General features: G+C 41.4%; 1 protein-coding gene across 1 annotated transcript in view; it reads right to left on the bottom strand.

Annotated features, from left to right (window-relative positions):
• Window positions 1–8,493: 8,493 nt before the first annotated feature.
• Window positions 8,494–26,635, bottom strand: part of LOC102976852 (calreticulin-like) — a 33,896-nt gene continuing 15,754 nt past the window's right edge. The window contains 8 exon segments of the mRNA XM_024119959.1: window positions 8,494–8,685; window positions 11,096–11,188; window positions 15,236–15,379; window positions 16,209–16,322; window positions 18,553–18,762; window positions 20,005–20,099; window positions 22,962–23,023; window positions 23,025–23,163. Coding sequence (XP_023975727.1) covers window positions 8,494–8,685; window positions 11,096–11,188; window positions 15,236–15,379; window positions 16,209–16,322; window positions 18,553–18,762; window positions 20,005–20,099; window positions 22,962–23,023; window positions 23,025–23,163 — 1,049 coding nt within the window.

Genomic DNA, 26,635 nt, shown 5'->3' with positions numbered 1-26,635 from the left:
TATATCAAGGCTTAAAGTATAATTACCATATTTCCTCAATTCTATACCTCATACAAGACTGGCTTGAGGAAGATTAAAGGTATAATAAATGTGAAAAATAAAATTATAAAAGAAAAACAGGAGACTATTACAGTTTGTGACTGAGGAGAATGGAAAAGCAAAACCTATTATAAAAAGCACAAACTACAAGACAATAATATTGATGAATAATAAAGATTTCTATTCACCAAAAGACACTGTAGACAAAGTAACTAGATGAGAGAATGAGAAAAGATATATGAAATATTTAATACACAAAATACTTGCAAATAAGTAAGAGGGTAGCAACCCCTAGAAAGAAAATAAGCAAAAAACATGAACCCAGAGGAAATCCCAGAATCAAAAGACATATGAAGAGATGCTCAAAAATATCAGTGAAATGTTAATTAAAACAGCAATGTACTATAATTTTACATCTATTAAACTATAAAATATTGATAATGCCAGCTGGTCAGGTTGTGGGGATGCTGAAACCCTTATGTGCGGTGGTGGGAGTATGGACTGGTATAGCCTTGTGGAAAGCAATCTGACATAAATTATGCAAATCAAGAACTCATATTCTATGAGCCCACAGTTGCACTCCTGGGATATATCCCAAAGAAATTCTTATGCAGACACAGAAACATATTCATTGCTGTGTTATTTATGATGGTGGAGACTTGAAGACAACCTGGTTGCCTGTCACTGGGAGAGTAGACAGCTAAAATGTGGTAAATGTTCTGTCATTAAATATTATGCAGTAATCATCAGAAATGGATTAGATATATACACAGCAACAAGAAGGCATTTTATTTTTTATTGACATATAGTTGGTTTACAATATTATAATAGTTTCAGGTATACAACAAAGCGATTCAATACTTTTATACATTATACTCCATTTAAACTTATTACAAAATAATGGCGATATCACATCTTCTATATCCATTTATTTGTTGATGGGCACTTAGGTTCCTTCCATGTCTTGGCTATTATAAATAATGCTGCTGTGAACGTTGGGATGCATGTATCTTTTTGAATTAGTGTTTTCATTTTCTTCAGATATATACTCAGGAGTGGAATTGATGGGTCATATGGAGTTCTACTTTTGGTTTTTTGAGGAATCTCCATACTGTTTTCCATAGTGGCTACACCAATTTACATTCCCACTAACAGTATACTAGGGTTCCCTTTTCTCCACATCCTTGCCAACATTTGTTATTTGTGCTCTTTTTGATGTTAGTCATTCTGACAGGTGTGATGTGATATCACATTGTGGTTTTGATGTGCATTTGTCTAATAATTAGCAATGTTGAGCATCTTTTCATGTGCCTGTTGGAATCTGTATGTCTTTGGGAAAATGTCTATTCAGTTTTTCTGCCCATTTTTTAATTGAGTTGATTGTTTTTTTGATATTGAGTTGTATAAGCTGTTTATACATTGTGGACATTAACCCCTTATAAGTCATATCATTTGCAAATATTTTCTCCCATTCAGTAGGTTGCCTTCCATTTTGTCAATGGTTTCCTTTGCTGTGCAAAAGCTTTTAAGTTTAATTAGGTCCCATTTGTTTATTTTTGGTTTTGTTTCTTTTGCCTTGGGAGACAGATCCAAAAAATATTGCTATGATTAATGTCAAAGAGTATTCTGCTCATGTTCTCTTCTAGGAGTTTTACAGTTTCTGGTCTCATATTAAAGTCTTTAATCCATTTTGAGTTTATTTTTGTATATGGTGTGAGAAAATGTCCTACTTTCGTTCTTTTACATGTAGCTGTCCAGTTTTCCCAGCACCACTTATTGAAGAGACTGTCTTTTCTCCATTATATATTCTTTCCTCCTTTGTTGCAAACTCATTGATCATAAATGTGTAGGTTTATTTTTGGGCTCTCTATTCTGTTCCACTGGTCTATATGTCTGTTTGTTTTGTTTTGTTTTGTTTTTTACCAGTACCATGTTGTTTTCATTACTGTAGCTTTGTAGTATAGTCTGAAGTCAGGGAGCATGAAACCTCCAGCCTTGTTCTTTTTTCTCAAGATTCCTTTGGCTATTCAGGGTCTTGTGTGGTTCCATATAAATTTTAGGATTGTTATAGTTCTGTGAAAAATATTTTGGGTATTTTGATAGGGATTGCATTAAATCTGTAGATTGCTTTGAACAGTGTGAACATTTTAACAATATTTAATTCTTCCAATCCATGAAAATGGAGTATTTTCTATTTCTTTGTGTCATCATCAATTTCCTTCATCAAGATTTTATAGTTCCAGAGTATAGGTCTTTCATATCCTTGGTTAAGTTTATTCCTAGGTATTTTATTCTTTTTGATACTGTTTTAAATGGAATTGTTTTCTTGCTTTCTCTTTCTGATAGTTCATTATTAGTGTATAGAAAAGCAACAGATTTCTGTACATTAGTCTTGTATCCTGCCACTTTACTTAATTCATTTATTAGTTCTAATAGTTTTTTGGTGGGGATTTAGGGTTTTCTATACACATAGTGTCATGTCATCTGCAAATAGTGACAGTTTTTCTTCTTCCCTTCCAATTTGAATGCCTTTTATTTATTTTTCTTTTCTGATTGCTATGGCTAAGACTTCCAATACTCTGTTAAATAGAATTGGCAAGAGTAGGCATCCTTGTCTTGTTCCTGATCTTAGAAGAAATGCTTTCAGCTTTTCACCATTAATGTTAGCTGTGGGCTTATCATACATGGCCTTTATTATGTTGATATATATTACCTCTATACCTACTCTGATAGTAGTCTTTATCATGAATGGATGCTGAATTTTGTCAAATGCTTTTTCTGTGTCTATTGAGATGATCATGTGATTTTTATCCTTCTTTTCGTTAATGAAGTATATCACACTGATTGATATTGAACCATCCTTGCATCCTTGGAATAAATCCCACTTGATCATGGTGTATGATCCTTTTTATATATTGTTGAATTTGGTTTGCTAATATTTTGTTAAGGGTTTTTGCATCTATATTCATCAGAGGTGTTGGCCTGTAATTTTCTTTTTTTGTAGTGTCTTTGTCTGGTTTTGGTATCAGGGTAATTGTGGCCTTGTAGAATGAATTTGGGAGTGTTCCATCCTCTTCAATTTTTTGGAAGAGTTTGAGAAGGATAGATATTAGCTCTTCTTTATATGTTTGGTAGAACTTCCCTGTGAAGCCATTCTGTTCTGATTTTTGTTTGATGGGAGGGTTTTTTAAAATTACAAATTAAATTTCACTACAAGTGATTGGTCTTTTCAGATTGTCTATTTCTAACATGAATGCATTTTTAAAACAGTGCATAGTGAAGAATATGAGGAAACAAAATGAGATTTAAACACTATACCATTTACATAAATTAAAAATACACCCAGGGCAAACAAAAATTCATATTTTGTAAGAACATATGCAAAAAAAGTTTTACATCAGATAGAACTTAGTTGCTTGTGTGGGGAAGGGAAAGGCAGTAAAAGAGAAAAAAAAAAGTAACAAATAAAATTTAAAACTGATAATCACTGACCAAAGAGGATAAAGTGCCCTGTACCGAAGAGTGTGATTAACTAAATCATTTCAACAAAGTCAAACCAGTTAACCAATGAATAAACACAAAACTGGAAGAAAAGCCAATAAATATTGCACAGATGTCTCTGGATTTGGGAATAATTAAAATTTTTTACTTTTTTCTTAATGTGTTTGTAGATATGAAATTTTTTACATTGAACATCTGTTACTTTTGAAAATTTAACATATAAACAGAAGTTCAAAAGAAAAACTCAATCTGGAGGAATATGGTTCAGTGGCAGAATGGTGGTATTCAAAAGACAAGTCCTAGCAGGAAACACAAAAATTTCAGTCTGTGTGCAGAATGGATGGAACTATGCATGAATTTTTTCTTGTTAAAATTACATTAATTTCTGAAATAATGTTTGTACAATCAATCAAAATAAAGGTAAAAAATTAACAAAGGTAAAGCAGCAACTTTAAAAAATATATTCAAATGGATTTTTTTTTTTTTTGGCTGCCCGGCGCAGCTTTCCGGATCTTAGTTCCCCGGCCAGGGATTGAACCTTTGCCCTCAGCAGTGAAAGCTCAGAGTCCTTACCACTGGACTGCCAGGGAATTCCCTCAAATGTATCTTTATTGTTTACTACTCCCTCAGAATTCTGCTTGAAAATCAGTATCTTTATCTGGTGATACCTGAAAATATGTAACAACTGGTAGAACATATGCCTGACAAATCAGAGCAGACATTGGTAGTAAACAATGGCATCCCTAAAACATAGATTCCTCACACACCAGCCCTGCAGCCCCAAGACAGGGTTTAGACTCAGTACCTGAAGCCTTGATCTTTTTCACCATGAGAAGACTCTTATGTTATAGAAACAGGTATAAAGGTGAAGGGTGCCAAGATATGCTACCCCAAAATATGCTACTTTGGCATAAGGGTTATTTTAAGCTAAAGGCACTTGAAAAAACAGTAGATACAAAAGGGATACTTTGATCTCCCCTTTCCTCCTGAATACAGGAGGTAAAGCTCCCATGTAGGAGCTGCCCTCCACATACCAGGAGAAAAGAAACACTCATCAAGTTGAGAGCAAGAGAATGCTACACAAACTGACATTGTTAAAATAATTCTTATCTTCCTTTAGCCTCCCTGTACATTTTAGTTACTTTTCCACAATTGCCTCTCTTTGTTTAATCTAGTATTAAAGCATTTAGGTTTTGCTACTTCTTTGGGTCCTCATTTCCTTATGAGGGCTCCCGTGTCACATAAAACTTATATTAAATAAATTTGTATGTTTTTCTCCTGTTCATCTGTCTTATGTTAACTAAATTCTAAGGCCCAGCTGAAGACCCTAAGAGGGAAGAGGTAAAGTTTTGCCTCCCTGCAAAGACAAGTTTTCCAAACCAGAACATTCCAAAGATTGTAAGGCCCAGACACTACAGCAGACTCCAACCTACGGGAAAGAAGGAAGAAGGAGTCCTTGCTGCTTCTCCCTGACCTCACCACCCGACTCCTGTCATACAGGTGCCCTGCTCTTTGACTCTGAAATTTGGTTCACACATATCCTCCTCCGAAAGACAGACTCATGAATTCTTCAAGAGCTGGTTCAAAAGTTACTTCCTTCGTGAACTCTTCCCTGAAAGCACCAGTCAGAGTTTTATTCATTCTTTTAACTAATATTTATTGAGCACCTATGATGTTCCAGACCTAAATTTGTAGGCCTGTGCTATCATACGATAATTGTGTCTGGGCTTGACTCTCCAGCTAGACTGGGATTAATTCTTGTTGTAGTCCTAGTAAAATAAAGGAAGGAAGAGTCAGCATTTAATCCTCACAGCTGAGTTTGCAAATGTGAAAAATGAGACACAGAAAATAACTCCCACAGGCAAGTTAGATTACTTGCCTAAGGTAATACAGCTGATAAGTAAGTAGGGCCAAGAATCAACCAGGGTCGCCTTGAACACCTGGCAACCACATTAGCTTCTTATGAAAAGGCTGTCACACTTCATGCAGCTACTTATTTGTATGTTTATTTTTTGAGAAAATTTTTAAAAGAGGAAAATTACTTTATGATTATTTTTGTTAAAAGAGTATTTTTTCCATGTGAGACTTGCCTACTATCTGTACTCAGTCGTAAGAGATATTTACTCACTCATTCAACAAACAGCCTAATGCAATGGAAGGATAATCTTTGGAACCAGACAAACTTGAGTTCAGATACGGGCCCCGTCCCTTACTGGTTATTTGACCCTGAGCAACTGACTTGCCTCCTCTAAGCAGTTTCTGCATCTGTAAAAGGAAGATAATAATGGTATCCTCTACAATGGCTGTTCTGAGGATTAAATGAGGACATTGCAATAGTTGCTCAAATTTATAGGAAAGTGCTTTGTGATCTGTAAAGAGCTATGTGAATGCATATAATGATATTGTGAGCCGATGGTACAGAAAGGATAACTGTAAAACCAGCAAACCTCCATTGCTTCTCTATGTCCTGTTTAGAGTGTGGAATTTCAAACTAATTTACAGATGGTATAAACAAAGTTAACTCACTTTAGAAATGTCTGGCATCTTCCCACACTCTTAAAGATTTCTGGTATGGTGTTTATTTACCTATAAATTTTCAGTATGTGTGGGGTGGAGAGAAGTGTGTGTGTGTATGTGTGTAATTTGTTCATAAATAAAATTGGTTCAGATTCAACAAACATCTACTGAATGCCTACAGCATTGCTAAGCATGGTGTGAGACAGTCTACACACATTATTTCTATTCCTTACAGCAATGTATGAGGTGTTACTGCTCCCACCTTCTAGATGAGGAATATGAGATTCAGACTGATTAAATCAGTTCCCCAAGCTATATAGTTAGTGAGTGGTAGAACTAGAATTAGAAACCAGGTTTTCTGGTTCCAAGTCTGGCCCTCTTTTTGCTATATCACAGTAAAACAACCTTTATGGAACTCTTTGAATTTGCTTATGAACTGTAGCCAGTACAAATCTGCAGTCAGAAATGGGACTTCTGAGTTCTCTAATGTGTTCATCCAGGTGCTAGAATTTGATCCTTAGAGCCGTCTTCATAAATTTTACTACTCAGAGGGGTCTTAAAGAAAGGACACAGTCCTTGGGACTTCCCTGGTGACACAGTGGTTAAGAATTTGCCTGCCAGTGCAGGGGACATGGGTTCGAGCCCTAGTCCGGGAAGATCTCACATGCCACGGAGCAACTAAGCCTGTGTGCCACAACTACTGAGCCTGCGCTTTAGAGCCCACGAGCCACAACTACTGAGCCCTTGTGCCACAACTGCTGAAGCCCATGTGCCTGGATCGCATGCTCTGCAACAAGAGAAGGCACTGCAGTGAGAAGCCCGCGCACCACAATGAAGGGTAGCCCCCACTCGCCTCAGCTAGAGAAAGCCCGCGTGCAACAACGAAGAACCAATGCAGCCAAGAATTAAAAAAAAAGAAAAGACACAGTCTAGACTCCTCTAGGGCTTTAATCCTCACCTAGAGAATCTGGTGGTCTTCTACCCAGACCTGGGGGACAAAGCTAGATTGAGAACCTGCATGCCCAGTAGGATAGGGCCTTCGACAATCCTAGTGGGAGCAAGTGCTTGACATCTTGTTGTGTTTCCCACGTTATTCCCACATTGTCTCTTTCATCAGGCCTTCATTTTCTTATGCCTGGAAAGCACTGGCTACAGTTAATGTCTCTATTTCTTCACTTCCCTCTCACTGCTCTACTCACTGATCTGTTCCCAACCTCCACTCCTTACCAAAACAGTTCTTGCCAAAGGCAACAAAAGACCAACTCTACCAACTCCTCAAGCCCACCTGGACCTATAACAACTTGTTAAACCATTTCCTTTTCATTAGACCTCAACCAACTCATATCTTCCCTTTCCTGCTTTCTTTATTTTTATGTGATTACTCTCTTGCAAACATCCTCAACTCCTTTGCCCTTCCCTTCCTTAGTTGGGCAAATCCTCAAATCTGGTTAAATCCAACTTGCCATGCCTGCACCTAAGCAGAGAAAATGGCTAGAGAAAATAGTAAAAACAGATTGTTCTCATTTTAAACTCATTAAAACTAAACTCAAAAATTAACTATAGTCCAATATAAAAAAAATTCTTTTTAATGCCAAGATATTTGACAACTTAAAAAAACAACAAAAAACTAAACTCAAGTGAGCCCTTAATGCTAACTGATGAGCCTCCTATATTTCTGTGGTTGGTTTACTCTCCTTCTCCTTTTCCCCTGGAGCCATGTTGGGCTAGCAAGACTTTCTCAGAGCTGCACTGCACTTGACTATAATTCCTACCCAATTCTCCTTTTCCTCTCTCCTTTCACAGGTGCCTATTCCTGCACCCTCTACCCTTCATCTTTCCCAGGCATTATCCCCAATAAATCGCCTACATTTCTAACACCATCTTGGTGTCTGCTTCCCAGAGAATCCAACTACATATACTCCCACCACCAAATCTACCCACCTGCCTGTATTTATTCTTCTATAGTCATTCTTTATTCCTGTGATTATGGATAAAATATCCATATTCCTATGGAAAGCCAACCTATCTTCTTGCTAGATATCATCCACTCTCATATTCTCAAAAACAGTGCTCTAGAAATTCTCCTCTTTCTCTCCTATATTGTTTTTTCTCTTTATTGTATCATTCCCATTAACATACAAGCAGGCAGGAAGATCTACTGTATTTAAAAAAATCTTGACCAACATTTGCCTTTACCTACCACCCTATTCTCTCTACACTTTTTACAGCAAAACTCTACAAAAGACTAGCTTATACTTGCTGTCTCTAGTTGTTCTCCTTCCATTCTTTCTTGGACCCATTTTTTTTCCCTATACCTCTCCACTGAAACTGCTCTTGTCAGAGTCACCAATGAACCCCATGTTATTAAATTCAGTGGTCCATTCTCAGTCCTCATCTTTCTTGATCATTCAATACAATTGATCGCTCCTTTCCCCCTTAAAATACTTTCTTCACTTGGCCTACAGGATAATGTCCTGGTTCTCTTCCTACCTCGCCGGCTACCCTTTCTGTTTTGTTTGCTGGTTCCACTTTATCTCCCTGATCTCTAAATATTGGGGTGCCCCAAAGCTCATCCTCAATAACTCCATCCTTCTTGTCATTGAGGTCAAAAACCTTGGAGCCGTCCCTCTTTACTCCAACTCATATTTTGTATCTAATCCATCACTCTTGTGAGTTTAGCCTTCAAAATGGATCTAGAATCTGAGCATTCCTCTACCTCCACCACTACCACTTGCTTCTGCCTTTGTTCCCCAATAGTCCTTTTTTATTCCTATAGACTTTTGCAATGCAGCAGCCAGAGTAACATCTTAATCTATGAGCCAGCTCATACCACTCCTTTGCTAAAAATGGCTCCAATGGCTCCCCATTTTACTCAGGGAAATGGCCCCAACTACTCTTATTCTTTCTCACTCAGCTCTAGTCACACTGTACTTCTTACTCTTTCTTAGACAAGCAAGTTATGCTTCTAATTCAGGGACTTTGCATTTGCTGTTCTCTCTACCAGAAGGCTTTTCTTCCCAAACATCTGCGTGATTTGCTCCTTACTTCCTCCAAGTCTCTTAAATGTTGCTTACTCAACAAAGCCTCTCCTGACCAAAGAGCAAAACCCCCATATGACAGCCCTCTCTATTGCTTTATTGTTCTCTGTAGTTTATCTCACCATCTCATGCATATATATTTACTTCTTTATGTTTCTTGTTGGGCTCCCCTGACTGAATGTAAGCCCCATGAGGGCAGAAACTTCTCTGTTTTATTTCACTGGTATATCTCCAACAACTACAACAGTGCTTTGAACAAGCACTCAACAAATATTTGCCAAGTGAATATGTAGGTTAATAGTAATAAGTACCATGTATTGAGCACTTACTATAGGCCAGGAACTTAAAAGATAATTGCTGTCATCATTCCCAATTTATAGATGAGGAGACTGAAGATCAGAGAGGTTAAACAACTTGACCAAGGTTGTACAGCTAGTAAGTAATGGAGCCTGGATTTGAACCTAAGCAATCTAGTTCTAAAACTCATGCTCTTGACCAGTATGTAATATTTCCTCAATAAAACAATATTAGAGGACTTCCCTGGTGGCGCAGAGGTTAAGAATCCGCCTGCCAATGCAGGGAACACGGGTTCGATCCCTGGTCCAGGAAGATCGCACGTGACGCGGAGCAACTAAGCCTGTGCGTCACAGCTACTGAGGCTGCACTCTAGAGCCCGCAAACCACAACTACTGAGCCCATGTGCCACAATTACTGAGGCCTGAGCGCCTAGAGCCTGTGCTCTGCAACAAGAGAAGCCACCACAGTGAGAAGCACGCGCACCGCAACGAAGAGCAGCCCCCGCTCACCACAACTAGAGAAAGCCCACGCGCAGCAACGAATACCCAACGCAGACAAAAATAAATAAAATAAAATAAATAAATTTATTTTATAAAAAACAGTCTTAGATGATAACCTCAAAGTAAAAACAAAACAAAACCAGACTAAGAAGTGTAAAAAGTCTAATTTTTATTTTTTCCATGATGACTGTGTCAATGCTTCTTTGAAAATGCTAAGTAACAAAGTTCTCTCAAAAATTTCTTTTTTGGGACTTCCCTGGTGGCACAGTGGTTAAGAATCCACCTACCAATGCAGGGGACCAGGAGCCCTGGTCTGGGAAGATCCCACATGCCACGGAGCAACTAAGCCCGTACACCACAACTACTGAGCCCACATGCCACAACTAATGAAGCCCGCGTGCCTAGAGCCCGTGCTCCTCAACAGAGAAGCCACTGCAATGAGAAGCCTGAGCACCTCGACAAAGAGTAGCCCTCACTCGCTGCAACTAGAGAAAGCCCAGGCACAGCAACGAAGACCCAACACAGCCAAAAATAAAAATAAATAAATAAATAAATTTCTTTTTAATGCCTGTGCTTTGCTGGTGCTCTAACCATGAGCCTCGTCTGCCTTTTGGGTAATCTAGCATTGGCCACAAACCTGCTTGAATGGCCCTTCCTGCAGAACCAGGAGGTCTGGATGAAGGGTGGCACCAAGAAGAAGCCATTGTCCTAAGTATCACTCCACCTGTAAAACAGTTCTAGGAGAGCAGGGAAGCTGGTAAACAGCACTAACATCTTGCTTCCTTCTCCAAGTCATCCGTCAGAAATGGGTTCAGTGGCTCCCTTCCAGATCACCCCACTGTGAGCAGGGAGTGTGACACAGAAGGAGTGTGCATTCTAACTCAACAAGTTAAAGGCTGCATGTGACCTTGCACAGTTTATATATACTCTATGAATCTCAATTCCTACATCTGAAAAACAGGAATAACAATACCTGTCTTGCTGGGTTGTTTTAAGGACTAAGTGGGAAGACTTTTGGAAAGTGTTCATAGAGTCAAGTACAAGGTTGTAGATGTCCAATGAATACAAGTTCTTTACCCTGCCTCTCAGGGCCATGTAACCAGCAAATGAGACAATGACTGTGAGACTGATTTTTTAAATGCAGAGAACAGTGCACAACTGAGGAGTCAGACACCTGGAAATCCAAGTGAGGGAAAATCTTACTTTTCTTATTCCCCAGGTCTTATTTCCAGCCTCTTCTGCAAACTCTTCATCATTTGTAAGAAGGAAATTGTCAAAGATGCAGCCTGATTTCACCTGTTGAAATGAAAACAATGGGATTATTAGAACTAGGTCAAAAGGCTTTAAAAAATCACCTGGAAGCTTTGCTAAATGCAGATTCCTAGGCCATGGACCCAGAGATTTTAATCAATAACTAAGGTGGAGTGAGGGAGTACAAAGATGATTAAGAGAACAGAGGGTCCAGAATGCTGTACCACCTTAGCTGATCTGCTCTAGAAAGAAATTACTTTACTGTTTCCCAAGGTTCTGTGTTCTCCAAGCTTATGACCACTCTTTCAGAGGGTTGTGAAGAAATTTTCATCATTCTGCTAGGCTCCAAATTGCTGTCCAGTGGCTCTTGCCCCAGCTCGGATTGATAGTCTCTGCTGCCACTTATAGATGTCCTTTTTAAGGTTCTCTCCTCAGTATAATCAGAAAACTAAAAGAATACGGGGAAAAGGTTTGACAAGAAGTGCAAGCACAATTTAGATTCTCTACCATATTTCTCTATTTTCTTAAAATAACATATTTAATATTTACAATTAAAGAAAAAGATGAATCAAGTCAATGGTATATAATAATTTCAGTGTTTATTAATGATAAAGGAACAAAATAGAAAGAGCAGCAGTCATGGAGTCAGACAGACCAGCTCAACCATATACTAGCTGTGTGACTTTGGGGAAGTTACTCAACTCCACTGAGCCTGTTCCCTCATAAGTGAAGTATTAAAAATAACTCCCTTGAAGTGTTGTCATGAGCATTAGAAATAATATATGTAAAGCACAGTGTCTAGCAGGTAACAGTCATTCGATAAATGGTAATAGTTATTATCATAACTTTTCAGTATCTGGATATGTTTCAAAAGAAACAAAAGGAGAGTTATTCTGGATTTGTTTGCTTTAGCATTATATATTAAATAAATCAGCAAGTTAATTGTGTGAGAGCCGTTGCGTGACCACAAGAAAGTTTGCAGCATGAGTTATCATGTGTCCTTCCTCTAGGGTTTGAAAAAAGTTTTCTTTTGTTTTGCTTTTTAAATAAGAAAGACTTTTATTTGGCTTACATCATCCCCCCAACCCTGCCTTCAGCAGAAAAATAAATGACAAAATAGCCACTTTTAATAAAGATCGTTAATTTCCTCTGAGCCATTTAAAAAATTGGTTTTAATAATTCCTTATGCAACTTTACAATTTTTTTCTTTGGGATTTTTTTTTTTCTTTTTGTGAGTTGGGATTTATTTTTTGTTTTGTTTTTTTTCTTTTTGAGCTGTCAGCAGTCTTGGTTAAGGAACTGCTCATTTTTTGGCTCTTCCATTTTTTCTACTCGCACGAGAAATGTTTCCAATCTCCCCTGTTCTCTTTGGTGCTCACTTACCCCCATCCCCCCTACACTAAACTCCTGGCTCTGCCTCCAACTGAGAATCAGGACATGAGGGCCAGTCCTGCTTCCTACAACTCACTAGTGGAGGGACCTTGGTTTACTCATATCTCTTCTGTGCCTCCATGTTTTTATCTGGAAAATGGAAGAAAATATAATTTCCCTGATCTCTTCATACATTTCTCAGGAGAAAAGAATATGTGAGAAAGAGCTCTGTGAGACTGTAAAGCCTAAAAAGTTAATTCACTGAAAGTTACCTGGTTTCCTGCGATGTCCCACTTAAATCATAAAATGGAAAGAGTATAGGTTTGGGCACTTACTAGCTATAGGATCTTGACAAGTCAAGTCCTCTCTAAGCCCTCCACTTCCTGATGAGTAAAATGGATATGATAAGCCCTACCCTCCAGCCCCACAGGGCTGTGACACAGACCATAAGACCTAAGGAATGTCAATGTGCTTTGCATTATGGCTGTTAGGCTATATTCATTGCATTTTGTGTCACTACTCCTTCAAAGATCATAAGGAGTGCCAAAGCTAAGAGAAAGAATTTTCTTGTTCACTGCCATCTCCTCCTAGCCTCTGTCCTGATGAAAGAATGCAGTATCTTCTGCCTAAGGGGAAAAAAAAGGAAAGAAAAGAAAAGGGACTGTGTATGGGAGTGTAGGAACAGAGAACAGGATGGGTCAGGGACTAAGCAGGAAGATTAAGCAGTTTACTAGGCTAGGACCTGATGCAGAGGGCGATGGACTCACAGAGCATCTGGAACCCCGGGTTGGGGCAGGGCAGGTGAGAGAATTCCGGCCCATCTCTATGCTGAGAGTTGCTAGGCTTTTCCAACGAGGTGCAGGGACCCTGTGATAAACTGGATGTGTTGGTTTGGCTGAGTGGGTAGGGTGGAGTAGGACTTGGGCGTGCCAGACCCAACTAGAACTTAAAAGGAAAGGATGCCTGCAAGGGTGATGTCAGCCTTGTGCAGAACTGTATCACAAGACAAAAAAAAAAAAAAGAGATAATGCTGGAGTTTCAGAAATGTAGTCTCTCAGGATTCGTCCCAGACCTGCTGGATCAGAATCTGCATTTTATTAAGATCTGAGTGATTCATACGCATGTTAAAATTTGAGAAACAGTCCTTCAGCATGGTTTAAATTCTCAAATAGAAAGGTTTGCCTACTTGAGGAGGAAGATAGAACTCAGAGCAATTAGTGTCAAATAATTTTTAAATTCTGTAGATGAACAAAGAAACTGTTTAAAGTGTGTGCCTTAATGTTTTCAGTGGAAAAAAAAACACCCAATGCATTTTAAGGAAACAATCAGTTTAGGCATATTAATATGACCACATATTTTTTCAAGATGTAGAAAGTTCCTATTTTTTATTAAAAAGGGACAACTGAAAAAAAAAGAGATAACAATGGGAATTTGTACAAACTGTATCCACATTCTTCAGATAAAAAAGGAACAAAAGAAGGACATATGTCTCTCTTCTTCCTTCTCTCCTGAACCCCTACTATGCACATGGTAATTTACATACATCGTCTCCTTATACTTGTGTGCTGGCCTCACTGAGTCAGGAAAACAAGAAAGTCAAAATAAATAAATAAACCAAGAAAGCTTCAAATTGGGGGTGTCTGTTCAAGAGACCTTTAGCAGCCTTGAACTGTAGAAATCACTGGTCAGAGACAGAGATTTCACTGGCTGTAGAACATTCCATGATACACCCAAGGACAAGTGGCCGCAGTTTCTAGAGGCTCTATTGTACGGTGGGTGTAATCAATAAACAAGGACTTTATGGGCTGACAGACCTTTGAATCCTGTCTCTCCCATGCACTAGCTGTGTGCTCTTGGGCACATCGTGTGACATTTCTGATTGTCAATTCTCTCAAACATAATACAGGGTAATAATAAGGAATATTAATGCTCACTTTCCCTTCCTCTCCAAGGGAATTCCAAGACTACGTATTGATAGATTGCAGTTTCCAAGAGGCCTCCTGGGCTAAAGCTTTCACTCTGGGGCAGGTACTTGAGGTGCTCTCTTTCTCCTGAGTTGGGAAAGAATCCTCCGCATTTTCAACATCAGGTCTCATTGGAAAAAAACAACTCTGTGAAGCCCTGAGTCTCTGAGCCCTCCTCTTTTCCTTCAAATCAGAGCCAGGAAAGGTAACTGGCAGAGAAGAGGGAGGCTAGGTCAGGATTTGTCATCATGGCTGGGACAATCAGTCCCAACATCTATCTGGGGATTTTAATATTTCAAAGTTTTACCACATCTCAGATTCCCTTTTATTTCCAGAACTACCCCAAGATTCACATAGGACCGGTCTAGCAGTATAAAGTATTGGAACACTGAATCTAGCCTCAGAAAGGCCTGCATTCAAATTCCAGCTTTTCTGCTTACCAAATGTGTCTTCAGGCAAGTTAGCTAACTTTGCTGAACATCAGTTTTCACATTTAGAAGTAGGAGATTTCATAGAGTTAAATGGCATTTGCAAAGTCTCTGAAATAGTGCTTGGCACATGGTAGAGACTCAATAAATTTTAGCTATTATAGTTATTAGGATGAATATAATTAATCCCATTTTAAAGAGGAACAGTTTGAGGTTTAGAAAGGTCAAGACTCACTCAAGTTTTGTAATTTCCAGCCTGGAACTCTTTCTACTTTGTGGAACCTTTAGCGGGACTGTTCTTCCCTGGCTCTGAGCCCAGAGAGATTTACCCGCCAAAGGTCCAGGCCAAGGACACTAATGTTATAATAGTGACAAATGGTTGGGTTGGGTTTATATTCAGGATTGTCTATTTCTGGATGAATCCACTCCCCCTGGTAACTGAGATTGTGAATGATCTGAGGTTTACATTGTCCCTAAGCAAAGCACCAAAGAGTGAACATGGCATTAGTATTTTTCCATTCTTCTCATGCAATCAGAAAGATTAATCAATTAGGCATAAGGATTCAGAGCAGGATTCCTTGAGCTTCTCTCCCTTTCTTCGAGCTAATGCACAAGACTCTTCCAGGTTCCCCTTTCTACCCAGAGCGATATGAACAAGGTAGCAGAGACCCATTCTGAGCCTGGTCCCACCTCTCTGCATAAGTTTGTTCATGATATTAAGAAAATGTAGCTTCACAGGGAACCACCATCTAAGGACTCTGGACTTGGGGCCATTCTCTTCCTGGTGTGCAGTGTAGGAAACTGTGACCAAATAAAACAATGTTTGTTTCAGTCAGTATTATCTCTGGACCATTTGATAGTTGATTCCTTTAGTTCCCTCTCATTTCTGACATGAGGTCAGGACTTAGCCCTTTAAAAGAAGTTCCCCCACCTTCCCCCAACATGTTTGGCTCATTCATGTCCTTCCCTTCCCCTTTCTGGACCACTTCTGAGACTTCCGGTTCCTGACCCCAGACCCATTTCCTGTTTTGATCATGTTCCTTTGACTGATTTCCACCACTCCGGACAAATCCCTTACCTAGGGCTCCCTGGACCTCCGCTTCCCAGCATCAACCTTGACCAGACCACCTTCTCCCAGATAGGCACAGCCCTGAGAACACGGCCCAAATGAGGCTACAATCTTATGGAGAAGGGGAAAGGAGGAAGATGACCACAAGATCTCAGAGTTTCTGTTCTGTAGATTAAAATTTACATCTCTTCTCTCTTACTTCTCTTATCGATTGGCAGGAGAGACCCCCTCACCTTACACTTCAGGTTTGGTATCAGGGTCCCTTCCCACTCCGCATTCATTGCCTCATTCCAGTCGTCTGGCTTCTTGGCTTCCGGGTCTGGGATATATTCGAAGTCTTCCCAGTCCTAAAACAAAATGTTCCTCCATGAGGGCAGATGGGTGGGCCGGAATGAAACTGGGGTACAGAGTACAGTAGGGTTGGACCTGGCGCCCTACGCCTGCTGCTCTTCTGTCCTCACCCCTGTGAAAGCCCAGCTCAGGACTCTACAAACAAATCCAAAACATACAGCAGAGAAAAAGCCTTTAAGCAACTCCAGTGTGTCCTCATATTCTCTATCCTTCTGACCTTGACTACTTTAAGCTCAAATAAGATGGGAATTTCCCTTATCCTGGCCCTCTCCCTTCCCCAGTTATGTGCCCCGATTGTCAGAACAAGTCTTCTAGCCTGAGTCCATCTTCCTGAAGGCCTCTCTTAGTGACCTGCCTTGTACCCCAGCATGCTCCCAGATCTGTATCAGTCCTCCCTTGTACCCCAGGTCCCTTCTATTTCCTAAGACAGAGCTCCAAGCATGGCCTGTCCTAACGTTCATATTTCTTCTGCTCTGGAGCCTCCAAAGTTTTGCTGTATCTACCTGGCAGTTCACCTTGGTGCTGACCACTTCCCAGACTTACTAAAGGCTTTGCTGCCAAGCCCACTAGACTCACAGTCATTCAGTAGCATGAAGTTCCCTAGTTCCTGGGATGCCTCGGCTGTTTTGTGGTTCCTGAGACATTAACAGTCAGCATCCTCTCCTGGGGGCTATAGACTTGATAGAGCCCAGCCTATCTAAGTAGTCTCCACCTTCTCCGGGTCTACTCAACAGGGAGCATAGAGGCCTGCAGCCTCCCCGCTCTCCCCCAGGCCTTGATCCAACCCTGACTACATCAGGTGCATGGTCCACACCAGGAGGGAGAGTCTATGGTTAGTCTTGCTGCCCTGAGCCTGCCTGCTGGGTCTGGAAGTAAACTAGTCCCTAATTCTCCCAGGGTGCTGAAGATCCAGACCCTGCTTGATCATCTGCCTTAATTCCCTGACTACACCTCCCTCCCCCTGGGTTTGGAGCCCATTGAATCTCCCTACACATGGCTGGGCCACTGCCCACCTCTCTACAGGCCTCTCCTTACGGAATGGATTCCAGTTGCTGGGTGCCATGCTGCTCCTTGCTGAACTCTGAGCAGCTCCTCTGCATGAGGGTGAATCTGCTCTGACCTCAGGAGCAGCAGCCCAGCAGGTGAGGCCCTCCATGACCTGGCTCCAACAGACCATTCCAACTCATCGTCCATCACTCTCCACCTTGAACTTTATGCTCCTAAAATACTAAACTGCTGCTTTCAGTTCTTTACATAACCATGTTACTTTCCACTTAACTGATGTGCCTTCACTCCTGCTGTTCTCCAGGTCTGGAATATTTTTCCTCCAACTCAATTTCCCTTGCTGTAATGAATTTACTGTTTGAAATTCAGTACATGATTAACACATAAATGCCGTGTATTAAGAACTTATTATGTACCAGGCATTAAATTATGTATATTAGCTCATTTAATCGTCACAACAACCTTCACATATAGGTATTATAATAATCCCTGTTTGTGAAATTTCACAGCAGTTATATTCCTTGCCCAAGGTCTAAATGCTTATAGGTGGGGTTTCGCAGTTAGTAAATGGTGGAGCTCAGATACAAACCATATCTGTCTGACCCCAAAGTCTATGTTTCCAATCCCTAGGTTAACCAAATCACTGAAGCATGCCTCCTCCTTCCCAGAACACCACCTGCACCCCAACTCAGCCTGAGTTAGGAGCCTGTTTGGGGCTCCCACAGGATTTGGTTCCCTGACTCTCACCATTAATTACACAGTGTGACCTGCATCTATGTACTTGTCTGTATCCCTCACTAGATTGAGTCCCAGGAGGATTCTCAGTCCCTGGATTGTTCTATTCATAGCTGTATCCAGTACAGCTTTCCAGTGAATGATAATGAATCAGTGAGTATATTCCACATGTTTCCCATATCAATAATTTTGGAATCAAAGAGATCTGGGTTCAAATGTTGGTTCTAATGTATGTGTGCCTGGGCAAGTCACTTCATTTTTTAAGCATCACTTTCCTTGTCCTCAGAGAGGCTGCTAGCAGGGTCAGTAAATCCTCAATAAACATGAGGTGCTTCTCTCTTCCCTCCATGCCTTTCTGGATACCAATATTTAGCTGGACACCTCCTTGAGGGAAAGATGCTCCCCGTTTCTGCTCCATTGTTCCTACCTTCCTTTGCCCATCCCCACAGCTAAGATCCCCTCCTGCTTCCCAGCGAAACACCTCACCTCAGGTTTCTTATCTTCAGGATCCTCTATTTGTAGGTGCTCATCCCATTTCCTTGGTTTCCGGGCATAGGGGTCTTTTATCTTCCTGGGAGGCAAGAAGTCCCAGTCGTCCTCCAGGTCCCCAGCTGCTACTTGCTGGTTGTCAATTTTGACCTCGTCAGTAGCATTGGGGCAAATAATCAGAGTGTACAGGTGAGTGTCTTTATTGATCTAGAAAGGGAACGAGGAATATTTCAGTCCCCTGTTGGACCTCAAGCATTAAAATGCACCATCTAAAACAGACCGTCGGTTCCTGAATGCCACCTCCCACATAGTCACAAACACACTTTACCACATCCCTCATCCCATTTCTCTGGTTAACCCAAAAGAGACTTTGGGTCTCATTCTCCTGAGTACACACTCCTCTGGTCTCACCTAGTTCCCATCCCTCCCTTCATCACAGCTCTGGTCATTCTTTGATCTTGTCTGTTTTTCTGTCTGTCCCACTAGACTCTGAGCTTCTCAACTGCAGGGATCGTTTCTGACTCATCTGTTGTATCTGCAGGTCCCAGCACAATGCCTACCCTGAGCAGGATCCCAGGGAGTCCCTGTATGCACAGTCCTGCTAGGGAAGGACTTTGCCCCAAACACAAGTTCTCCAATGACCCAGGACCTAAGGGCTTCTCTAGACTCAGTCTCTGCCTCTCCCCTGTGCTCTACTTGTGCCAAACTTCTTGCAGTGCTACTCTTTCTCAAGTCTCCTTGACTTTTCTCATGTGATTACCTCTTCTAGTAGCTCAATCCTCCCTAAAATTGTCACCTTCCTTTACAAGACCAATTCACGCTCATCATTCAAAACTCAGCACAGTAGAAACCTTCTTTGTGCTTCTCTGAAGCATTTCCTAAGGCACCAGGTTGGGTAGGGGGCCTCCTCTGTGCTCTCACAGACCCCAGTCAGACTAGGTAGTCGTTCTCCTTTGCTTGACTCTTACCTTTACTGGACTCTGAGTTCTGTGAGATTAGAGGCCGTGCCTGGCTCACTCTATCCCCAGCCCAAGGCCCAGCACAGAGATGGCATTCAGTGATTTCCTGTTGAGTGGCTGATGAAATCCAGCTATTATCCTCCAGCCAACCTAGATCTCTCTAACCCTGATGTTACTCAGGTAAACTCACCACCCATTTCTAAGTCCAGCACTCCTCACCTCTGCCGTCTCTTCCAACATCTAGCAGTGGGGAAGTGGGCCATGGCAAGCATTGTTCCAAGAGATAAGCTTACATGACTTCCTAGGCTTGCAGATCAATTGCTTTTATGTGAAATCCTGTAATTTACAGCACTTCTCTGGGTCTATTTTCTAATCTGCAAAATGGAGATGATAGTACTTAATTTATAGGGGTGTTATAAGGATTAAATGAGATAACAAATGCAAAATGGTTAACCTTCCCCCTAGGCTGAAGACCAGCCCACACACTCACCCTGTGCTTGAAGGTCTTGTTGTTCTCATGGTATTTCCCTTGATAACGAGGGATGACTTGTACTTTGTTGTTGCCAAAGCCACAGATGTCAGGGCCTGGAAATTAAATCCCAATACATGAATTTACATCACTTTTAGGCAGTTTGCCTGTTTTGTGGCTAAGACAGACATAGCAGGAAAGAGATAGCACACACAAATTTAGGATTATTTGAGGAGAATTTAATAAAAGGACTATTTTAATTCTTTGTTTTGTTTCGGGTTTTTTCTGTTTTTGTTCTTTGTTTGTTTGTTTTTGTTTTTGGCCACACCATGAGGCATTCGAGATCTTAGTTCCCCAATGAGGGATCGAACCTGTGTAAAGGGACTATTGTAAATGGTGGGGGCAGGACATTGAGAAAATATAAGGAATAATGCTATGCTCCAGGCTATTCCCATCCCTAAGCTTGAAGGGGCTAGGAGAAGGGGCAGTTACCAAAGCCCAGAAAAAAAAGGAGTTCAGTAGAGATGGCAGCCAGGAGATAAGCTGTGACTTTCAGTCAAGGGACACAACTCTCCTCCCTCCCTGTGATCTTCTGCCAGGGTTCCATTGACCAAACCCAACTGGAAGCCCCTCCTGTGCCAGGCACTTAATACCACGTCATTTAATTCTCACAAGGAGGTATTACTATCTCCACTTTTAGTTGGGAAAATTGTGGCCCAGAAAAGTTAAGCAACTTGCACAAGGTCAAACAGCTAATAAGTAGCATTGCTGGGCTTTAAACCCAAGCCTAACTAGAAACAGAGCCTGGGGCTCTTCCTGCTTTGTGAAAGCTTTAGAGGAAACTGTTGATTTGTGAGTCCAGAGAGCTTAATCTGGCAAAGGCCCAAGAATAGGGGTTTTTTAAAATATAAATTTATTTATTTATTTATTTATATTTATTTTTGGCTGCGTTGGGTCTTCGTTGCTGCACGCAGGCTTTCTCTAGTTGCAGCGAGGGGGGGCTGCTCTTCATTGCAGTGCGCGGGCTTCTCACTGTGGTGGCTTCTCTTGTTGTGGACCACGGGTTCTAGGCACATGGGCTTCAGTAGTTGTGGCACATGGGCTCAGTAGTTGCGGCTCACTGGCTCTAGAGCACAGGCTCAGTAGTTGTGGCGCACGGCCTTAGTTGCTCTGAGGCATGTGGGATCTTCCCAGACAGGGGCTCAAACCTGTTTCCCCTGCATTGGCAGGCGGATTCTTAACCACTGTGCCACCAGGAAGGTCCCACCAAGAATAGGTTTTACCCTAGTTTTTCTACCTAATTTCCCATGCTATTGCTCTCTGACTATCCTAAACATGTGCCTGCGTGCTCCACACACACAAACACACACACACACACACACACACACACACACACACACACACACTCAGTGTGCTCTAGCCACACTGGTCTCATCGTTTTTCTACTTGCATTTGAATTTCATGTCTCTGAGCTTTTGTACACACAGTTTCCTATGCCCAGATTACATTTCCTCTATCTCCTTTTCTGCTTATTAAAATCTAACTCATTCTTCAAAGAATAATTAATACCTTCTCCAAAAAGCCCCCAGGTGGACATGCCATCTTTTGTGATCTCATAACTACTCATCAATACCTTTTTAAAAGTATGTCTTCATTCTGCCTTTTAAAAAATGATTCATATGCCTGTGTCCACACCAAGCAGAAGGCAAAAGGGTAGAGTAGAAAAAGCCCAGGCTTTACAGCCAGACAGACTGGGTTCAAAATCTGACTTCCAACTTACTCATCTTGGGCAAATTTCTTGCCTTTGTTTTCTCATCTGTAAAATGGAGATGATAATAGCCCAAACTTGTTGGGTTGTTTGAGCCTCAAATAAATAATATTCATTTGAAAAGGAAAAAAATCACATTAAAAAAACCTATTTCCAATTTCCCTACTACAACTGCCATGTACATTACAGATAAAAGCACCTTGTGAGAAGGGTAGATTCTGAAAAAAATAGTGCGGGGCAGACTCATGTTTTAGACCCCCATAGTGCTTTATTGGTCTACCTAAGAAAGGGATTGAAAAATAAGAAAGAGATTGAAAGATAAGAAAGAGAGTTGAGGGAGAAGGGATTCAGACAGAAAAAGGATGAAGCAGCTGAAGAGGAGGATTTTGGCGAGGGCAAGAGAGAGATCTGGAGCTCCCTGGGAAAAGAAAAAATATCTCGAGAGAATTTTAAGGAAATGTTGGTTTATGAAGTGTAGTTTAACCCTTTCCTCTGAATTTGTGCAAAAACCTTCAGTAAAATCTACATTCTTCACCAATGATTTGGGAGTTGGATTAGTTGCTGTTGTTTCTTGGTTTTTTAAATATCAACCACATTGAAACTGAGCTAAGTAAGAGCTGGACTTCCCCAAGGAGGGCCAGTATACTGAGGTTACAGATGCAACACTGGATGCACTACAGTTGTTGGATAAAGGTGATTTCCCTAACCTTCTGTGCCTTTCTCTCCCTGAGGGCAGGAACCTCCTTCAGAGCACAAAGCCTTATTGTAATAGGTACATTTGAGGGTATCTACACAGTTTCTGATCCCTTTCTCTTTTTCTTAGAAATGGAAAGTGTCTCTCTGTACTGTAGCCTTGTTAATACCATGTGACTCTTCACCTCTATATTAACATTTAGGTTTAGAGTTGCTTTTCTCAGGTCTTCTAAGAATCTTACCACAGAGGGAGGTGGAGCTATCACGTTAGAAATTTCCTGTTCCAAAGAATATGAAAAAGAATGTGTATGTTTGTATGTGTATGTGTGTATAAAAACTGTAAATATATAACTGAATCATTTTGCTGTACAACAGAAATTAACACATGGTAAATCAACTATACTTCAATACAATAAATTTTTTAAAAAATAAATTTCCATCTGAGCCTTTTCTACAACTACAGTGGCTCTCATTAAGACCTCACAGGGCTGACAGCGACTGCTGTCAGAGAGCTTACCAAACATGATGGAATACTCGGATTCTGAATGCATATCCTCCTGGTTCAGGGTGTCAGGAAAGTTTCATGAACCCACCACCGCAATGGATGCCTTGCTTGTGTTTTACTGAAAATTGAACCACCAAGGTCTTATTCTCATTGCTGAATGGCTTGAACCTGGTGGAGAGGGCATAAAACTTGGCATCTTCACTGGTCTGGAGACCTGAGAGCAGATAGCACAGAATCTTGATATTTAAATACCCTAAGAGCAGCCAGAGAAACCTAGCACTAGGTCTCACCAATCTCTGCTACTTTCTTACTCACCTACTGCATGCCAGGTGATGTCCTGGATGCTTTACACACATTATCTTATTCAAGCCTCAGAGCAACCCTGCAAAATTGGTACTATCTTCACTTTTACAAATTAGGAGTCTGAGTCACGGGGAGGTGAAGTGACCTGCCTAGGGCCACAAGGCTAGTAAGGAACTAAACTGGGATTTTTTTTAAATGCACCCACTTTATTTTTTTTAAATATTTATTTATTTATTTATTTATTTGGCTGTACCGGGTCTTTGTCATGGCACAGAGGATCTTCGTTTCCTCATGTGAGATCTTCGTTGCAGCACAAGAGATCTTTAGTTGTGGCATGTGTGATCTTTTAGTTGCGGCAGGCAAACTCTTAGTTGCAGCATGTGGGTTCTAGTTCCCTGACTAGGTATCAAACCAGGTCCCCTGTATTGGGACCGTGGAATCTTAGCCACTGGACCACCAGGGAAGTCCCCTAAACTGGGATTTTTATGATATGTTTGACTGATTCTTTCTTTCCCTTATACCATACTGTCTCTGATTTTCAAGAGATACTTAAATACTATTCTGAAGCTTTACAAAACAAGCTCTGTTACTATTAAGACCCAATGGGCGGGCTTCCCTGGTGGCGCAGTGGTTGAGAGTCCGCCTGCTGATGCAGGGGTCACGGGTTCGTGCCCCGGTCCGGGAGGATCCCACATGCCGCGGAGCGGCTAGGCCCGTGAGCCATGGCCGCTGAGCCTGCGTGTCTGGAGCCTGTGCTCCGCAATGGGAGAGGCCACAACAGTGAGAGGCCAGCGTACCGCAAAAAAAAAAAAAAAAAAGACCCCATGGGTGGCCAGAATCAGGCTCTGCTGTGGTAGGAAGAGGCCCAGCACAGACTCTTAGAATAAGTAATAATTGTTGCTAACATTTGTTGAACACTTCCTCTTTACCAGGCAATATGTTTCATTCATGTGTATTACTACTCTTAATCCTCATAAAAACCCTATGAGGTGGGCCCTACTAATATCTCCACTTTATCATTAAATCATTGAGGCTATTTCACTTGTTCAGAATAACACAACTAGTCTATCTAATTCCAGAGCCCCCAACCCGAGACTTTATCTCCTCCTCCAGAGAATATCGGAGCTGTAAGGGGTCTTAGAGACTTTCTAGTCTAACTACATTACTTTACAGATGACAAAACCAAGGCCCAGAGAGGGAAAGTTACTTATCTAAGATCATATAGTCACAAGTGACAGACACACAAGCCAAGTGTCCAGACTTCCAGGCTAGTGGTCTTTTCATTATTTTAAGCTGCTGCCCAGCTTTCTGGTTATGGCTCTGTCACTTTAATTCTCTGAGTCTTAGCTTCCTCATCAGCAAAACGTGGATAACTAATCATACCCCAGATGGTTCCCGAGAAAGTTAAATGGGTAAGAGATGAGAGAAGCACTTTGTAAACTGTCAATATAAAATGCAAGGGACTATCATTATTCATGCTTGGTGAGGGTCCTTCCTTTATGATCCCACAGCTCTTTGTACTTCGTTGGGTCACATTATGTTGCAATTAAGTTTATTTCAGTCTCTTTGAATAATTTTTAAGCTCCTGAAGAGCAGAGGCATCTTTAATATAAAGATCTAAGGGGAATTCCCTGGCAGTCCAGTGTTCAGGACTCTGTGCTTACACTGCCGAGGGCTTGGATTCGATCCCTCGTTGGGGAACTAAGATCCCACAAGCCACATGGCACGGCCGAAAAAAAAAAAAAGATCTGGCATAGAGGAAATGCTCAATAAATATGTGTTAAATTGCTCAGAAGGATCACAGGTGCTGATTCAGATGTCTCTTGAGCATTTATTGCACACCAGGCTCTGTGCTCTAAGCACTTTCATGTCTAATATTGCATTGGGAGCTGTCTATATTTTAAAGAGTATGCTTATTTCCCCAAAGACCTCAAGGGAGGCTAGAGTAGCCAGAGAAGACTTCATGGAGGGAGGAGTGGGCACAAAGGAAAGAGCACTGAACCCATAGGTAGAAAACCAAGTCTTGAATTTCCACTCTACCAAACTTAGCTGTGTAGCCATGTGATTCCACCCCCCACCCCCGACACACACACGCCCTGGAGCCTCATTTGTACCCAGCACCCTTTTAGAAAACCAGGAGGTACCTAATGAACCTGAGTAGGATGAGGTATGGGGAGCAACAACCAAGAATTCAAAGTGAGAGTAGAGGACTTCCCTGGTGGTGCAGTGGTTAAGAATCCACCTGCCAATGCAGGGGACACGGGTTCAAGCCCTGGTCTGGGAAGATCCCACATGCTGCGGAGCAACTAAGCCCATGTGCCACAACTACTGAGCCTGTGCTCTAGAGCCTGCGAGCCACAACTACTGAGCCCATGTGCCACAACTAGTGAAGCCCGTGCGCCTAGGGCCAGTGCTCGGCAACAAAAGAAGCCACCGCAACGAGAAGCCCGAGCACCTCAACGAAGAGTAGCCCCCACTCACCGCAACTAGAGAAAGCCCATGCGCAGCAACGAAGACCCAGTGCGGCCAAAAATTAATTAATTTAAAAATAAACAAACTGAGAGTAGGTGGGCGGCTGTGCAGACTGAGCCCTCAGAAGAGTCATTCAGACAGCCTCCAGTTCTCTTCTCCTCGGGAAACAATTTTCCAGAGTGGATTTAAATGAGACTTTAAATGTTCAAGCCAATTCGTAATTCTCCTCTTTACTAAACATGAAAATGAGATTCATAACAGTAGCCAGGAGAAAGAAGATGGGAAATCACTGCAGAGGACAATCAATGGATTCTATTTATAGGACAGAAGCTTTCTCAGACAAAAAACCATTGCCTAGAGCTCCTGCTTCCCTCCTAATATTATTTGGCTCTTACAGCAGCCATGTCTAATGAACACGGCAAATGATGACTATTATCTCCATCTAATATCAAGGCTAAGAGAAATGAAAAGTCTTGCCTAAATTATGCAGCCAGCAAGTCATAGCTCTAGGTCTGTCTGCTCGGTTCTCTATTGTAGCAAGCAACTCCAGGGGAGAGCAGTATTTGGGGGTTACATAGTGCTTTCCCCTGTTTCAAGTGCAGAGTGTTAAATTTAAAAAATCCTAGGGTTGGGGAAAGCAGTATAGTCTGGGGTAATGAACACAGTCCTGGAGTCAGACCTAGAATCTGGTCTCAGCCCCACCTCTTGCCAGCTGTGAATATAGCCTTGGGCAAATTATTCAACTTCTCTGAGGCCCCCTGAAAAATTGGGAACATAATAGTAACCATCTCATGAAGTTATTAGGAAGATTAATGGGGATAATGTGTCTAAGGACTTACTTTTTTTTTTTTTTTTTTTTTTTTTTTGCGGTACGCGGGCCTCTCACTGTTGTGGCCTCTCCCGCCGCGGAG

The sequence above is a fragment of the Physeter macrocephalus genome, chromosome 4 (genome assembly GCF_002837175.3).
Source record: "Physeter macrocephalus isolate SW-GA chromosome 4, ASM283717v5, whole genome shotgun sequence".
Classification (NCBI taxonomy): domain Eukaryota; kingdom Metazoa; phylum Chordata; class Mammalia; order Artiodactyla; family Physeteridae; genus Physeter; species Physeter macrocephalus.
This window is presented reverse-complemented; position numbering and strand designations above follow the sequence as displayed.